The sequence below is a fragment of the Desmodus rotundus genome, chromosome 9, assembly GCF_022682495.2.
Source record: "Desmodus rotundus isolate HL8 chromosome 9, HLdesRot8A.1, whole genome shotgun sequence".
Taxonomy (NCBI): Eukaryota; Metazoa; Chordata; class Mammalia; order Chiroptera; family Phyllostomidae; genus Desmodus; species Desmodus rotundus.
The window spans coordinates 105,104,758-105,121,402 of record NC_071395.1 but is presented as its reverse complement, the minus strand read 5'-3'; the positions used below and the strand labels follow the sequence as shown (position 1 = coordinate 105,121,402).

General features: G+C 45.7%; 2 protein-coding genes and 2 long non-coding RNA genes across 8 annotated transcripts in view; 2 read left to right on the top strand and 2 right to left on the bottom strand.

Moving 5' to 3' along the window:
• LOC112316352 (uncharacterized) overlaps positions 1–10,943 on the bottom strand; it is a 29,952-nt gene extending 19,009 nt beyond the window's left edge. Inside the window, exons 1-4 of one of the 2 annotated variants that reach the window (XR_011650414.1) lie at positions 8,809–10,943; positions 5,339–5,902; positions 3,996–4,133; positions 3,309–3,425 (exon numbers count right to left, since the gene is read on the bottom strand). This is a non-coding gene — a long non-coding RNA (uncharacterized lncRNA). Of the gene's footprint in view, positions 1–3,308; positions 3,426–3,995; positions 4,134–5,338; positions 5,996–8,808 lie in introns of those variants that run through there. The other variant, XR_008425176.2, reaches the window with a different exon arrangement.
• On the top strand, positions 7,111–8,621 carry LOC128779275 (keratin-associated protein 4-3-like). The gene has a single exon (XM_053911706.1). The coding sequence runs from the start codon at positions 7,403–7,405 to the stop codon at positions 8,096–8,098; it is 696 nt and encodes a 231-aa protein (XP_053767681.1). The 5' UTR covers positions 7,111–7,402; the 3' UTR covers positions 8,099–8,621.
• A 1,083-nt stretch (positions 10,944–12,026) lies between the features above and the next one.
• LOC128779282 (uncharacterized) overlaps positions 12,027–16,645 on the bottom strand; it is a 217,114-nt gene continuing 212,495 nt past the window's right edge. The window contains exon 5 of the long non-coding RNA XR_008425177.2: positions 12,027–12,363. This is a non-coding gene — a long non-coding RNA (uncharacterized lncRNA). The remainder of the gene's footprint in view (positions 12,364–16,645) is intronic.
• On the top strand, positions 13,320–14,206 carry LOC128779151 (keratin-associated protein 4-11-like). 4 transcript variants are annotated; one of them, XM_053911708.1, is made up of 2 exons: positions 13,320–13,374; positions 13,447–14,206. In XM_053911708.1, exons 1-2 carry the CDS (start codon positions 13,320–13,322, stop codon positions 13,962–13,964), a joined length of 573 nt encoding a protein of 190 aa, XP_053767683.1. In that variant the 3' UTR covers positions 13,965–14,206. The 4 variants fall into 4 exon arrangements, with proteins under 4 accessions (XP_053767683.1, XP_053767682.1, XP_053767684.1 ...); XM_053911707.1 differs by having other exon boundaries at positions 13,320–13,401; XM_053911709.1 differs by having other exon boundaries at positions 13,320–13,680; positions 13,843–14,206.

The window sequence follows — 16,645 nt, the reverse complement described above, 5'->3', positions numbered from 1 at the left end:
GCAAGCTCCTCGAACTCTCTGCCTGAGTCCTTCCTCTGGATGAAGGCACAAGCTCTGAGCTGGCCAGAGAGTTCAAGTCTGCGGGAGCTGTGCCTAACCAATGGACGGGCGTGCCGGGTGGATACTCTCCCCTCGAGTGGGGGCAAGTTGTGCTACTCGCTAGTGGGCCTCAGTGGGATGAACCCCTGCTGCCCCCAGGAATAATTTCCTCATTACACCATTCTATTCTATACACCATCAATTCCCTGGGCCACTTCCCTGCAGTGCTTCTTAGCATTCTCTTCCTAATAAACTATTTGATTTGAATCCCCTGTTTTGGGGTCTGCTCCCGAGGGCACTCCATCTGAGACACCAGTGGTCCAAATCTCATTACCAGTGCCCTCAAAACAGTTTTCATGTATTACGAATGGTTGCTATGTGGTCACAGTCCAGCCTTGAGTTATTGTCAACTGGACCACTACATGTTTTCAACATCTGCTCTTTCTTCTTGCCGGTTTTTGCACAACTGTGTTTAGATGAGTAGTCTTCACTTGTTTGTCTCAATTTATTATGTCCAAGAGGCGGGGCACCCCCACAGGTAACACGGCTCACCACATTAGCACCTTTCACCTTAAAGGGGCTCGGTTTATGGGGGACCCCCCAACCTGTGTGTCTTATGTTGGGTTTATTAAAAGCAGAGCTCGACATGAGGGTTCTTGCTCAAGTGATGTTATCAGGAAGCGCTCTCAGGAGAAAACAGTAAGAAACGGAGGGAAGAAGGATAGGAGAGTAAAAGAAGAGAAGCCAAACTACAGCTGCAGTGGAATTTTAAGAGCATCTGACCCCATGGATTAGCGGTGTGAACAGTACCACAGACCACCCCCGCCCCCAGAGGCGAGGTAGTTGGGGCTTTGTACACCTGCATCAGTTCTCACTAGCTCTGGCCCACCCTGATGGGGAGTAGGGGTGGAGGGTCACACCGTGAGGGGTGGAGGCTCCGTTAGATGACAACAATGACCTGGAGAACATGCGGTTGAACAGTGTTGGCCATACTCACACCTCCTCGGGGATGAGGTGTTTTATGGCAAAAGGGATCTGGATGGGGTGTAATACAGCCCCCCCCCCAACACTGTTCAGGTCCATGCGTCTTTCCACTAAGCTCAGTCCAACTGGTTAGTAACAATTTCTTTAGAAACCTACAAGAGGAGAGTTTGTGGGCAGCACCCCTGCTGTTCAAGCAGGGCTGCTGAGTGGAGGGACCAAATCCTTGTCCCCGAGGATTCTGCGTCCTTGGCTACTATGTCCTCATCCACCACAGCTGTTATACTTGTCCCAAATCAGTGAAAACTGGAAATAGAAATACCAAGAACACCCTTGGGTGATCACCTAAATGCTAAACATACTCTTCCTTGACCCCATTGCTCCTTCCTTTGCCTGCTGATACTCTGGTACTAAAGCTCAAAGGAATTAGGAGGCAGTCATAGCTTAAATTCCAATCAGATCTTTACCATGTCTCTTTAGAGGTAACTTTCTTCTGTTAGAGCTAAGAAATCTAGATGCCCAGAGCCTACAGTTACGGGGGAGGAAGGCATAGACCCCAATGGATCATTGGGGTGAACTCCTCCTTCAACCCTGGGTTTCTGGATTAATGTATTGTACCAAGGGACCATGTTGGCATTTTGGGTATTTGTCATTATAAATTCATACCCTGTATCCAACTGCATCCAAATATAGGGGTATGCCAGTTTTCCCTGAGGAAGTGGCTGTAGATTCCTTTGGGAAAGGACTGGAGAGATAACTACTTTATAAACTTCGGCGGTCCCTTGTTTTGGAGGACTGGCCTGTTTTGGTGGGTCCATGGTTTGTGGGTGCAAGAGCTGGCTCAGATCTAGAACCTGGGTGAGGGGTCATGATTTTCCATTGGGGTCACTGACCTCAGCCTTTTGCTCATTTATTAGGTGCTTTTAAACACACACACACAGCATACCCCCCACCCTCCAAAACTGGAATTTATTTATTAAAAAATTGTGTATTTATTCTTACATGTTTAAACTTCAGTCACCTCAAAAGTACTTTCCATTTGATGCAATACACCTATTGAGACCTTTTTTTCACTGTTCAAAACAGTTTTTGAACTCATATATATTGATGCCTTTTAGTGTATTTGCCATTTTTTTGTTTCACCTCTTCCACATCGGTAAAACATTTCCCTTTGAGGACTTTTTTCATCCAGAAACAAAAAGAAAGTCACTTGGGGTGAGATCTGGTGAATAGGGAGGGTGGGGCATGGGGCTCATGCCACTTTTGGCCCAAAATTGCTGAACGCTCAGCATAGTGTGGGTGGGTTTGCCCGTAAATCACCCATTGTGAAGTGGGCAAAGGCATTAAAAGAGTCTTCACAAAAAATTCACTGAAGCCAAATGCAGCCTCTCACAACAACACCAGCTGGTTCACTGCTACAGATGGGTTCCTAGAACACTCACCTAGTGGGGGAAGCCTGTACTACAAGGGGCCTGCCCTCCAGAAGATAATTCCATTTTGGGGGGGTTGATCCCCTCTTGTACACAAAGCTGTATCCTCGTTAGCTGCGTATTCCCTTTTCTGAGGGACACCAAGCTCTATTGCCCATATTGATAGATCACTGACTCACACCTCACTCTGCCCTGGTTGTCATTCCAAAGTTGCTACTCACCACACGTGTAATTTGGGGATATTATCATCCCTACTACTTCCATGGAGCAAAGTTCAGTGACAATATTCACTACCACAAGCGTCAGCTTTAAACAGCCGCTACTGAATTTCTCAGTACGCTGTGACTCCCCTACCTGTTCTTTCCTTATTACGTTAGTACACCGTGTGCCCCTGAGCCGTCCGAGGGAATCTAGTGAGTTGGGTTTTCTGGCCTTAGGACTCAGCCTATTCTACCATATCCACGTCCCTGCACTTTCGGATCCCTTCCTTCTCATCTGTGCGTTGTGTGGCGTAAGATAAAAAAAAAATGGTCACAAATACTAAAAGGTGATAAAGGTGAACGGTACGCATATTCCCTTTTACAAACAATTAACCTTTTTTCACATTTTACTTGAAATAACTATAGATGCACAGAATGTATGTGTGTGTGCAATTCTATGCAATACAATCACGTGTCCTGTCGAGATTTGAGTCACCACCGTCTCAATCAAGATACAGAACTGCCCTTCTGCATGAGGCTGCCCTTCCGTAGCCACAGCCACTCCCTCCTGCTCATCATCCAGAACCCTGGGCCACCACTACTCTGCTCTCCATCTCTACAGCTGTCTTTCCAGCGTGTTCTACAAATGGAATCTTACCGTGTGTAGCCTTTGGCGACTGGCTTTTTACACTCGGCATCATTTCCCGGAGATCACACGAGCTGTTCAGTGTACTGATAGCTGTCCATATAGAGTTTGGTTTGTTCCACCACCCACCTGTAAATGACACCTTAACTGTTTCAAGTTTGAATTTACTTATTTGTTCATTCATTCATTCATTCATTCACCTCTGTGGGAAAATGTTTTGAGGTGTCCTGCTTGCAGGCAAACACTGACACTTTTCAGTTGCAAGACGTATTGTCTAATTTGAATACTGTTGGATTTAGTAAGTTTGTATCTGTTTTATTTATCTCCTGTTCCTATGGCTTTTTAAAAGTTTCATTATAAACCTATCTATTTTCTTCTGCGACTAAAGGGTTCTGATAGATTAGTCTTTCTTACAAGAGAACCACTTTTCTTCTGGGAATTAAAATACCACTTTTTTGATAATTATCAGTTTATGGCTTAGTTAATTTCTGCAAGGAAGACAGGCTTGCAGTGGGTAGATGTTTGCTAGAAGTAGAGAAATACAGGTTGTATATATCCCTGTAGCCTACTTAGTTACGTTCAAGATTTAGGAGACATGATACATTTAGCATTGACCTGGAAATATAGCTGTAGAGAAAAATAATTTTCCCCGAGTTCTATAGCTCTTTCCTAAGTCATAACCTGTCTCAGCAGAATTACCTTTTTAGCACGCACGGCTGGGTATTGTACTTTGGATTCTTTCTCCTTTGGATGATCACGAAGGGATATTTGGGATGAAAGTCGATACTTTTAAAAATTGTGATTTTCCATGACTAATCCTGAAAACACTGATCGATTCTAAAATAAAATCATCAACATAGAGAGGAGTAAAAGAAAAAAGTAGTCAGGTAAAAGGGACTTCAATACACAGTCATAAATTAATGGATTTGTAGGACCGAGAATCACGTTAGAGACACCCCCCCCCCCCAGGGACATTCACACAGTGAGGTGTGTCTCCAAATAGACCTTAAAGAGTATAGGAATTAAGTATACTAAAAATTTTAGTTTAAAGTCACCATGGAAACAGGCTATTATAAAAATTAAACAGGAAAGCTAGTTAACTTCTGGATAAAGAAAGGAGAGAGCTAACAATTCATTCTCTAAACCAAAACCAATTCCGTTTGGGTGAAAAATTCAATATAAAAATGAAACTGTTTATGTACTAGAAGAAATCATGAGGGATTCAGAAACATAATTTTAAGCCAATCGTAAGAGACACACACTATGAAAAACATATATAGTAAATTACTATAAATAAAAACTGTCTCTACTGAGTTATTAGTAGGACTCAGTCATCGGGGCTCCTTGGAGATACCCTTTTCCCCGAAGAAAAGATTTATGGAATTCTTAGAATTTTGTCAGACTCCATCATGAGGCTCTCACAGCAACCTGAAATCTGCTTTTGTCCCCTCATCTTTCTGTGACACAAGAAGAGGCTCGGGGGGACGCTGCCAGTGAAGCGCCGCACCTGGGCGCATCAGAGCTAAGACCAGGCAGGCTCCGAGCACCGGGCACACCTCCCAGCAGGGCCCAGTCAGGAGCCCGAGCTGCTATCGTCCTGTCTGTGTCTCCAAAAAGTCGAGCCAGGGCAGAAGTGAAAATTGGCCAAAAAAACCCCATGAGAGGTCCGGTTTATTAGACTTGTAAGTCGTTTAAGGTTCAAAGGAATGCTCACCCATTTTATTCAATCTCCTCCGTCTGGGTTTTGATTCTTCCTTCGTGACACTAGCTTAGCGTTAAATCCCTCCACTGACCAGCTCTGCAGCTGCCGTCCCATAAACCACATCCCCCATGGTGACTCAGGTTAGATCCTACCAGACACTCACTTGTCCTGTATCTGCCCATCGCAGTGATTTAGGGCAAGCCAGCCTCTCACATACAGCAACCATCTGACCAACTGACCAGTGCTGCAAAAAATGAGGGGTGCTGACAGACCATCGGCTGGCTCCTTTACACACCTTCCCCTTGGGAGTCAAGGAAAGTCAGGGAGAGAGGGCCACTACCTTAAAATCTGTTTTTGCAGCACGTTCTGCGCAAGTTGCATCACTTCCAACTTCAGGATGGTTTCCGGGAGTCATTTCTGTCTCGGACTCGTCTTCCTGAGAACAGGGCCAAGAGCATCTCAGCTGGGTTGAGAGTCTTCTCATAACATGTGGAAATGAGAAATAAAACGTACGAGTCTTGTCATCCAAATATTCGGAGGCTGTAAAGCCGGGGGAGACTGGATCTGCTGCATGACAGAATCGAGATTCAAAAAGCTCTGGACATCCTCGCACAGATACCGAACCTCACGGGAGGAGCCGCCAGAGCCTCCCTAGACCTAGATGGGGAGTCCTCCGTGTGCAGGGTGCATGAGTGTGGGGGGCTGTGAACATATTTGAAGTACTTGGGAGAATAGATCTGAAGCACCCACGTTCCCTGATGTTGTATTCCCTCTCAGCACCTCCTCCCTGGGCAGGCCGTCCTGAATGGGAGCCGCGTTTCTCTGGGTGGCAGGCGGAGGAAGAGGTTGAGGACAGCTGGTCTGGGTCTGTCCACTGCACATCCATGAGAAAGACTGAAGCTGTCTGCGATGAAAAAGACATAGATGTTTGCCAATATTAGTTCAGTGTGAATCACGCTCGCTGCCTATCAACATTGCCACTGGACCGTGAATGCCAACACCGACACATCAACGCAAGGGTACGTTATTCAGCCTGAAATAAATCCCTCCATTTGCGACAACACAGATGGATCTGGAGGGCACTGTGCTAAGCGGAATCAGTCACGGAGGCACAAAAGTTGCATGATTCCGCTCACTGAGATATTTAAAGTGCGGTCACACACTGGTACTCGTCGGCTTCAGAGCTCCTCAAACCCTGTCCTCGTCACAATTTGATGAGAAATACCGTCTCAGCACTCGGCGCTTGCTCGGGACTCGTCCCACGTGCTGGGACTTGTATGAGTCATGATGCTGTCCCCCCCCCCCCCCAGAGAAAATGCTTCATTGTTAGGTACCCATTGGTTTGGGCCCTCCTCACGAGTTCCAGAATGAATTCACTACCAGTACCGAGGTACCACTTGCAGTCAAATTCACAGAAGCAGAGAGTAAAACGGTGGTTTGAGGAACAGGGGGAAGGAGGAACGGGGCAGTGGTTGCTCAGTGGGTGTAAAGCTAAAGATAGACAAGATGATCTTAGAAATCTGCTCCACAATACTGTGCCTGTAGCTCTAGCAATAACAGTACGATGCAACTTAAAAGCTTGTTGAGAGGAGACCTCATGCTAAGTGTCATTAACACACACACACACACACACACACAACGGTCGACACAAGAACTCTGCAGTGGTGATGAATAGGTTTACGCCTCAGTTATGGAAACAGTATTGTGGAGCATGCATTAAGTCCAAACTCATCAAAATGGATACATCGGACATGTGTAACTTTTTGTATATTGAGTGCACCTCCATAAAGCTGAGGGAAAAGAAGAAACACTTACTTTTCCTCCTCAGAAGGAATGATCTGTTTCCCACCTGAAAGTCTAGAAAGTGGGTCGCGATGTGCAATGGGGAGGGAAAAGTCCTAAGAGCCTTATTCTCATGCCAGGGATGCCCTGTTTCACGTTCAAAACTTCTCCACCCACCTGACCCACAGTGAATGAGCCACCAAACTAAAATGCAGCTTATTAGAGTCTTTCTCGCCCACAGGGAGACGTGCTGGGCTGTGCAGCATGAGATGAGCACATGTACTTTCTAAAGGCACCAACACGGGACAGCTCTCTTTGAGGAAGCTGAGGCAAGAGAGACAGGTGAGAGGTGATTCAGGAGGAGCTCAAGTGATGAGTCCTAACCCTTCAGGAAAAGGAAACAATGTTTTCCATCCATCTTGAAAAGGTCAACCAGGAAAACAAACTTGGCTAATTTGATAATCGCCTGTTAATTAGGACAAACAATGACAAGGACAGAGCACTGCGTCTGATGACAGCAGCCCCTTAGCAGGGTATAAAAGGGGACCTGGACAAGCAGACTTCCAAACCTTCCAAACACACCTTCCTGGAAACTCACTCAGAACCTCCACTCTCAGACACCATGGTCAACTCCTGTTCTGGATCCGTCTGCTCTGACCAGGGCTGTGGCCAGGAGACCTGCTGCCGCCCCAGCTGCTGCCAGACCAGCTGCTGCCGCCCCAGCTGCTGTGTGTCCAGCTGCTGCCGCCCCAGCTGCTGTGTGTCCAGTTGCTGCCGCCCCTCTTGCTGTGGTTCCAGCTGCTGTGGCTCCAGCTGCTGCCGCCCATCCTGCTGCATCTCTAGCTGCTGCCGCCCCAGCTGCTGCCAGACCAGCTGCTGCCGCCCCACCTGCTGTGTGTCCAGCTGCTGCCGCCCCTCTTGCTGTGGCTCCAGCTGCTGTGGCTCCAGCTGCTGCCGCCCATCCTGCTGCATCTCTAGCTGCTGCCGCCCCAGCTGCTGCCAGACCAGCTGCTGCCGCCCCACCTGCTGCATTTCTAGTTGCTGCCGCCCCTCTTGCTGTGGCTCCAGCTGCTGTGGCTCCAGCTGCTGCAGGCCCACTTGTGGCATCTCTAGCTGCTGCCGCCCCAGCTGCTGCCAGACCAGCTGTTGCCGCCCCACCTGCTGCATTTCTAGCTGCTGCCGCCCCTCTTGCTGTGGCTCCAGCTGCTGCCGCCCCTCTTGCTGTGGCTCCAGCTGCTGCCGCCCCAGCTGCTGCCAGACTACCTGCTGCCAGACCACCTGCTGCCGCCCAGTCTGTTCTAGTGCTTCCTGCTGCTGATTGCCCTGACCTGTGCCCACCTGGTTTTTGTCAACCAATCTTCTTAATATCATCCAACTGAAATGAGTCATCAGAGGCCAAGTGAAAAACCTCAGGTCCGACTGATTCTTAAGCTGATTTTGGCCTCCAGATATACTGACCCCTTCTGCCCACCGTGTTACTCTCTCTCTCCTAAATGAAAAGAAAGTTTGAATTTTCTACGAAATTCTTCAACCAAGATGTTATCCCAATTGACATATTTCTTCCCTGGCAGATTTTGTCATAGGAGATGCTCCTAAATCTTAAATAAATCTTAATTTTCCAGGCACGCAAATCCAAGAGCCTTGTGTCTTGTTTTTCCTTCTAGAATCCTTATCCTTATCTGTCAATTGTTCTGTTGCTCTCTGCAGAAAGCGGAGTATAGCAGATTTCAGGATTTCTAGCTCTGCTCCCACCCATCCTCATGTTATTATAAAAAGAGGGTTTCTCACAGCAGGCACCTGTACCTCTCTGCCTGAGGACTCTCTCTGGATCAAGGAGCAGACTCTGGGCAGGCCACAGGTTGGAGTTAATGTCTCTAGGAGCCCTGCCCAACCAGTGGACGGGAAGTTCTGGTCAATGCCATAGCTTCCTTTCCTCCAGGGCTGGCATGCTGTTCCAGTTGCCAGAGGTCTTCAGTGGGACTGAACCCCAGCTCTCCGTAGGAGTAACACGCCCATTAAATCACTTACATTGTGGATCGAGAATCCAGACACAGCTCAGCTGGCCTCTCTATTTCATCATCTTTTCGCTGGAATCAAGGGGTTAGCTGGCACTGGCATCTCATCCAAAGTCTTGACTGAGGGAGAATCCAAATCCAAGTTCACTCGTGTGGTTGTTGACAGGATCCAGTTCCTTGAGGGCCTTTAGAGTCACAGCCTCCATCCCTTGCTGCCGTCAGATGGAGACTATTCTCCGTGCTTTGGCACAAACGTGTGTATCTCTGCCATACAACTGCTTACTTCATCAAAGCCAGTGAGGGAGAGAGAAAGTTGGCTAGCAAGAAGCAAGTCACAGTGTTTCGTAACTTAATCACTTGATGTTTAGCAGAAGCAAAGTACTCACAGGGAGGGAAATACATGAGACCAGGAGGCAGACATCACCGGGCCACCTAGAGGCTGCCTGCCACATCCCGTACACAGTACTGAGTGAAAGAATAAAAAAAACACACAATGCCTCTATTAAGATTCCACTTACATAAAATTCAAAAACATGTAGAACCAAACCATATGGTTTAGGAGGCATACCTAAGGTGATAAAACTATAAAGCAAATCAATGAAGAGGCTACTTGAAAAGGCAGGATGGTGATTATCTGCAGGGGGGAAGGCAAGAGATGTGGTCGAGAGAAGACACATCGAGGGCTCTGTTGGAGAACAATGCTCTGTTTCTCGACTTGGGTGTTGGGATACACAGACGTTTGCTTCATAATTATTTGTTATATTATGCATGCTTATTTTATATGCTTTTCAGTATACAGTGGTCTTCCCTCCAATCCGTGGTTTTGCTTCCTGCAGTTTTAGTTACTCAGTCAACCATGGTCCAAAAATAGTAGAGGGAAAATTCCAGAACACAATTTGTAAGTTCTAAATTGCATGCCATTCTGAGTAGCAGGAAGAAACCTCGTGCTGTCTGGCTCCATCCCACCTGGGCTGAGCGTCATGCCTTTGTCCAGCACATCCGCACTCTGTCCTCCACCCGCCCGCGTGTCACTTCGCAGCTGCCCTGGTTGTCAGATCAGCCGTCTTGCTACCGCAGTGCCTGTGTTCAGTCGCCTGTATTTACTTAATAAGGGCCCTGAAGCTCGAGGGCAGGGACGCTGGATATGCCTGAGAGAAGCTGGAAAGTGCTTCCTCTCCGTGAAAGTTCTTAATAAGAAAAGGAAAAAAAATTGTATGCTGAAGTGGCTAAGATCTACAGAAAGAATGGGTCTTCTATCTATAAATTGTGATGAAGAAAAAAGAAATTTGTGTTAGTCTGCTGAGAGACCCCGTTCACATAACTTTTATTACAGTATAGTCTTATCATTGTTCTATTTTATTATTAGTTATGTGTATTTATCTCTTACTGTGCCAATTTATAAATTAAACTCTATCAAAGGTATGTATGTTTAGGGAAAAAGTAGTAGTATATATATAGGGGTCCTTACTACCCACGGTTTCTTAGGGTGAACTGAAATACTTACTCTATTTAATATTTTGAAAGAAAGATTAAATTAAGCAGTTTAAATTAAATATAGGCATTTATATCATTTAAGTAGATTGCTCGATTTACAAATACACTACTTAATATGAAATTATCACTAAGTTGCTATGACTCACTTAGTGGATTGCTAGTGTAATATAGGCCAAACCTGATAATAAAAGCCATCTTTTCCTACCATTCTTTAAAGCACGTGTTGACGTGCTGAGTCTGGTTTCCCTGGGAGACACAAGCAGGGTCCTTGGCGGTGTCTGCAAACATCAGTTGGGTCCACTCAGTGAAATTTCCTGATGTTTACCTAACTAGGGTCCTTTATTGCAGAATTCCAAAAAGGCAACAGAGAAACTGGTTTAAAAAGAAAACAGGCATACAAATGAAAAGTATTACATTCCGTCTGCTCTATGCAGTAAATAGGCGCAGTATAGATAGACGATACATAACTGGCCTGTGTGGTCCTGATGTTAACTCTCAAGTCTACTTCACCAGACTACAGGAAAACATTTTAGCAGGCGGTACACAGAGTGATGTTTCTCCTGAGTTTGGTTTTGACTGTTTAAGAACATCCAGTGTGCTGTCTCCCGGAATTTCCCATTGCAGGCCATGCCCCACTGTCCCCCTTCATTAGAATGATCTGAAAGAGAAAAGAGAATTACCAATGTTTCCGCCTGAAATGGGTCAAAGTTCAGTGTTTCACGTTCAGGGTCATTTTCTCTACCATTTTCGATGTTACCAATTATATTTTAATATTTTAGTTACTTGTGTTCCTAATTTAATATTATACAAATACAGGTAATACAGACAGTTGAAGGAGGTGGGTCTCAGGCTTGGCTGCTCATTAAGATTACCTGAGGAGCTGAAACACTGACCCCCGGGCATCCACCAGGCCGATTAGGTCAGGGTACTGTGAGGCCAGAGCCAGGCTCCGATATTTTTATCGCTCCCCCTGTGACTCCAACAGGTAGCAACTTTGTGAGCCACTGGTCCAGGGCCTGTGTCGTTCTCTCTGTGCTTCTCTGTAAGGAGAACGTACTTCTGCCTTAGCAGCTGTTGGAGAAGGGTTTTCTCGATCTCCCTGAATTTATATAGAAAACTCTCCCCTTGTTACCAAAACCCTTTTCCTACTATGTTGTTTTGTCTCAGCATCTCACAGACAGCAAATCAAGTGAAAAATCTCTCCCCAATGGACACCATGTTGCCTCACAATATAATTGTCTAAATGCCTCATGTTCTCTAGCTCTGCAAAGGCAGACGTATCAAGTAAAAACGTGTGAGTCAAGTTTTTGCTGAGCAAGTTGTTGCAATAAAAATATAGCAAGGGGCTTGGTTTTAAATGGTCCTAATTAAGACAGTTAAGGATGTCATTGGAGGGTGACCGACTTGTCTCTGTTTGCCTAGGATGTTCCCGATTTTAACACTGAGAGTCTGGAGTTCTGAGGACCCCTTCGGTCCTGAGCAAACAAGGCCATGGGTCACCCTGCCATAAAACTGACTGGTAACAGTTAAAATTAACCCTTGGCGCTTTATTAGCACAGCTCTGAACGCGCTCATGATTCATGCATCGCCATTAGCGATTCTCAGAAACATATGCCAAGTGAGAGGTGCCAGACAGAAAAGAAATTATACCACATCTTTTGTTTGAAGTTCTGGACTACAACTAATCTATGGTGAAAAATAGTGGCAGAGAGGCAGAGAGACAGAGAGAGAGAGAGTCTTCGCAAGAAACTCTAAATTCCCTGGGAGGAAACCCTGAATCACCTTTGTAACCCCGATGACCAGCACGTTGTGTCTGCCAGATTGTCCTCTTCACAAACACGCTTCATGAAGAAGGCAGGAATTTGGCATAGGCACTTCTTCCACGTCGGAGCGAGAGGAACAGAAGCCGGTCTCTGAGCGTGGTCCTCGGACCTTCAGCATCGCCCTCATCCGGGTACTTGTCAGAAGAGCAGAACCTCCAGCTTCACCCGGCAACCAGAAACTCTGGGAGCAGTCCCACCATTTTTCATAAGCCTTCCAGGTGATTCTGATGCGCACTCTAGTTGGATTATCACTAAATAAGTAGAAATAGTAACTAAAGAAGGTTGAATTGACTAAAATCCATTCACATTTCAAGTTAATAAAAAAAAAAAACCCTTGTGCTGTAGATTTCCTAGCTCTGCAGATAAGTTCTGAGGAGAGGCACACTCTGGTTGTTCAACATTTCATTTTTTTTTTGCTCCATCGAAAGGTATTTTTAATTAAGAATGAGATAAAGAATGGAAAATGAGGCTATGTCTTCCAAAATCTAAGAGACCAGGTGGAGAGATACGATGCAAAATATGTGACAGTCATGTAACTACTTAGTTCACTAGGGGATGTTGTAGGAACAGAAGGCACACAGATGAATTGCCTGCCAGGGCTTTAGGACACAGAACATGATCCCAAGTTTGACGTATCTAGAGAAGCCCATTCAGACGGTGCAGAAGTCGCCCACATCACACACACACACACACACACACAGAGGTCCCCTTCCTCACTACTCAAAAATGACCCACGCGGGTCATTTTTCTCTTATTTCAGGCCAGGCGCCACGCTATGCAGATGGGATTTCTTCCACATTAGTCACCGGAAGAAGTAAACAACCAGAAATACATCTGCTCAAATTCTACCTGGGAGGGGACACGAAGGGGGAGAGTAAACAATGTAACTCCCAATGCCAAATGAGGAAGATAAGGAGAATGTGGTCTAGAAGACGCTAGCAGGTATGAGTCAGAGGAAAACAAAGTAGGTAGAATTGATCATATCTGGAAGAGAAAATATTGTTTCCAACAAGTTTAAACCACTAAATAGATAAACATTTTTGTGTAATCTGATAATAACTTAATATTAGGTAAACAAAAACAAGGAAATGTGTAGACAACTCACCCTGTTCAGGCAGTATTTAAGAGGCCTTAGGTCAAAGAGATTCCCAAACTCAAGAACCTCACTCTCCTGGAAACCCACCCAGACCTTCAGACCTCTGACACCATGGTCAGCTCCTGTTGTGGATCCGCCTGCTCTGGCCAGGGCTGTGGCCTAGGCTGCTGCCGCCCCTCCTGCTGCATTTCTAGCTGCTGTCGTCCCTCTTGCTGTGGCTCCAGCTGCTGTGGCCTAGGCTGCTGCCGCCCCTCCTGCTGCATCTCTAGCTGCTGCCGCCCCTCCTGCTGCATCTCTAGCTGCTGCCGCCCCCCTTGCTGTGGCTCCAGCTGCTGTGGCTCCAGCTGCTGCCGCCCTTCCTGCTGCATTTCTAGCTGCTGTCGCCCCTCTTGCTGTGGCTCCAGCTGCTGCCGCCCTTCCTGCTGCATCTCTAGCTGCTGCCGCCCCTCTTGCTGTGGCTCCAGCTGCTGCCGCCCTTCCTGCTGCATCTCTAGCTGCTGCCGCCCCTCTTGCTGTGGCTCTAGCTGCTGTGGCTCCAGCTGCTGCCGCCCCTCCTGCTGCATCTCTAGCTGCTGCCGTCCCTCTTGCTGTGGCTCCAGCTGCTGTGGCTCCAGCTGCTGCCGTCCCTGCTGCTGCCCCTCCTGCTGCCTCCGCCCAGTCTGTGGCCAGGTCTCCTGCCACACCAACTGCTACCGCCCCACCTGTGTCATCTCCACCTGCCCCCGCCCCATGTGCTGCGCCATCCCTTGCTGCTGAGTCTTAGCCTATAATCTTTGTCACAATTTGGCTGTCCTCACAAGTCACATAACATGTGTTGGAGCCAGCCAGTGACTGGGGAATGAACTATTAGCTGCCAGCTCTTCTGATTCGGCATTCCGAGTTGGTGTTCAATATTTGGAAATGGGAAATGAAAACACGCTTGTCAAATAATTTTAACCCAGGCTCAGATGCACCTCTTGTAAGACCAACAATGTCTCATCCTGAATGTGACAATCTCATGTAACATGTTCTTAATATGTTAAGAACATAATTGTTTCCATATGTTCTTAATAAACAGCTATTCTCCCTGATATTGAACTCTCCTGATTTGTTAAAGATTTGGCGGGTGTGTGTGCAGGTGTGTATTTACCTATCACTCCACACCAAGAAATGTTGCACCAAACGCAGGGCAGCAAGTTCAAGAGCAGTTACTTATGTTGGGACCGAGATTCCACTGGGCATTCGTTGCATGACATGGGCAAAGTTATTTAACATTTTCAAACCTCTGGGTTTTTTCTCTTTGAAATGGGGATAATGCATTATGTTCTTCAAGGGTTCAAAAGGCATAATCCATGTAATACACTTAGCACAGGGTGGGGAGCATAAGGTAAGTTCTCAACAAATATAATTTTTATTGTTATTGTTACAGAAACACTACCTTGGTCTAGAACACTACCTTAGCATCATGTTCCCTTTGACAGAACAGCAAAGAAAGTTTGTATAATTGTTTCACCACCCTCTATAACTCAGAATTAAGTTTTGGTATATGTCTCAAATGTCCCTTAATAACTCCAGCGGGTTGAACATCATAAAGTCACCTAAATTTCATTCGACTATATTTCCACTTCCAGTATGTTCCATTATTGGTTGTGTAAATTTTGGTTGTTCTACTTAGCTCAAGTATTGTTTTTCTCCCTCTCTCCCTCCTTTTTTCCTCCTTTCTTCTCTAAACAATAAACTTTCTCTCAGAATACTAAGTGTACTCTCTAATTCCAGATTTCCGGAAATGGATAAAGTCCACAGCAACTTTTCCATGAGAATTTTAACTTTTTATTAATAGATGTTCAAAATTTTAGTATTTCAAGACTGAACTCCTTCATAATTTTAGCCTCTCATGTTACTGAAGTTTCCTGTCTTCTTGATGGTTTTACTCTGCCGTTTTAGGATTTTATCTCCTTGCTTGGTCTTACTTAAAAGCACACGCACAGGATATTTCGTTGAGACTCACTTTTCTAATCACCAGAACTCAGGTAAGAATGGTCCTCCTTAGCTGGGAATGTGTCACAGTATATACAATAATGTCATTTTAATACAAATATAAGGGCCTATCAGTTTTGGTTCATAATCTAAAGTATATTAAAAACATTTTAAATTCATATTTTGCATTTATCAAAGTTGTATATATTAGCTATGTTATATTTCCAAACAATAACTGTAACTAAGAGTTGATTGTTATTTCTAAAAATTTTTTAAAGTTCTAAAGCATCAGAAGACACACTGAATGGAGGTTCATATAAAACGGGCTGCGCCCCAACAGAAGTTGAGTGTTAGAGTCTCAGCACGTCACGGAAGTGTCTCGTGGACATCTCAGCTTCGTGCTTTCCACTCACTCTACCAGGTTCTACAGAGGGCAGCCCTGTCTTTCCACGCACTACAATTAACAAATCTTTTATCCTCCCGTATATTCTTCTTTGGTACTGCTAACTAGAGCATGCAGGCTCTGGTTTCAACACTGCTCTATTAACTAGAGCTAAGTCAAAGGATTTTATACTTTGGATTTTATATAAAGGATTTATAGGGTTTTTATACTGCCTTTTCAGTTACAGAATAAAAGGTCCATAATTTCGTGCTTTTACAAGAATTAGCTCACAGAGGGAAAAGATGGCACGCTGCATCTGGGGCAATAAAAAGACTATTTACAAAAGGGTAGTGAGAGCATACAGGAAGCAACAAGGAATAGCTCAACACCCAGGGCTCATAAATGCAAGGAGCAGTTACCCCTAGGCCTAAAGATCTATGCAATGGTTTGGCTGAACTAGCCAAAGAGCAGCATGCAAAACTTCTTAGGATTTGCAGGCACCCAATGTGCACTGATTCCCATCAGGGAGCGCTATGGCGTTCTAAATGGTCCAAAGACGACCCTGGAGATACTGCGGTGGAGGGAGCCAAGGCAGAAAGAGTTATGAGCAGGGAAATGTGACTGGAGTGATTCTTCTGCGGTCCTATCCACTGTACCTGAATGCGCAGTTGAAATGAGTCTTAAGGAAGTTAAAACTTGGCCGTGTTAAATGTGTACCTCTGGAACTGCTCAAGCCCTTCGAGGTCCTAAGGCATGTAGAACTCCAGAAGGACAAGGAGAGCTGACTGTTGCGACTAGGGAAATAGCTGAAGCAAGAGTTTTAACTCCCTTGAGCTCCGTGTGAACAGTCCTGTCTGGCCAGGGCATGGGAGGACAGTTCCCAGAGGCTAACAGTGAACTCAGGGATTAAACAGAATCACTGCTCTGATGGCTTCAGCTGTAACTAATATATAAGAACTTTTGGTGGCCAACTTTTAGCATCTCTGGGCCACACTGGAAGAAGAAGAGCTGTCTTGGGCTACACATTAAATAATTGTGACATGTAAGCACAAAAGAGTCTCATAATGTTTTAAGTAAATTTACAATTTGTGTTGGGCCG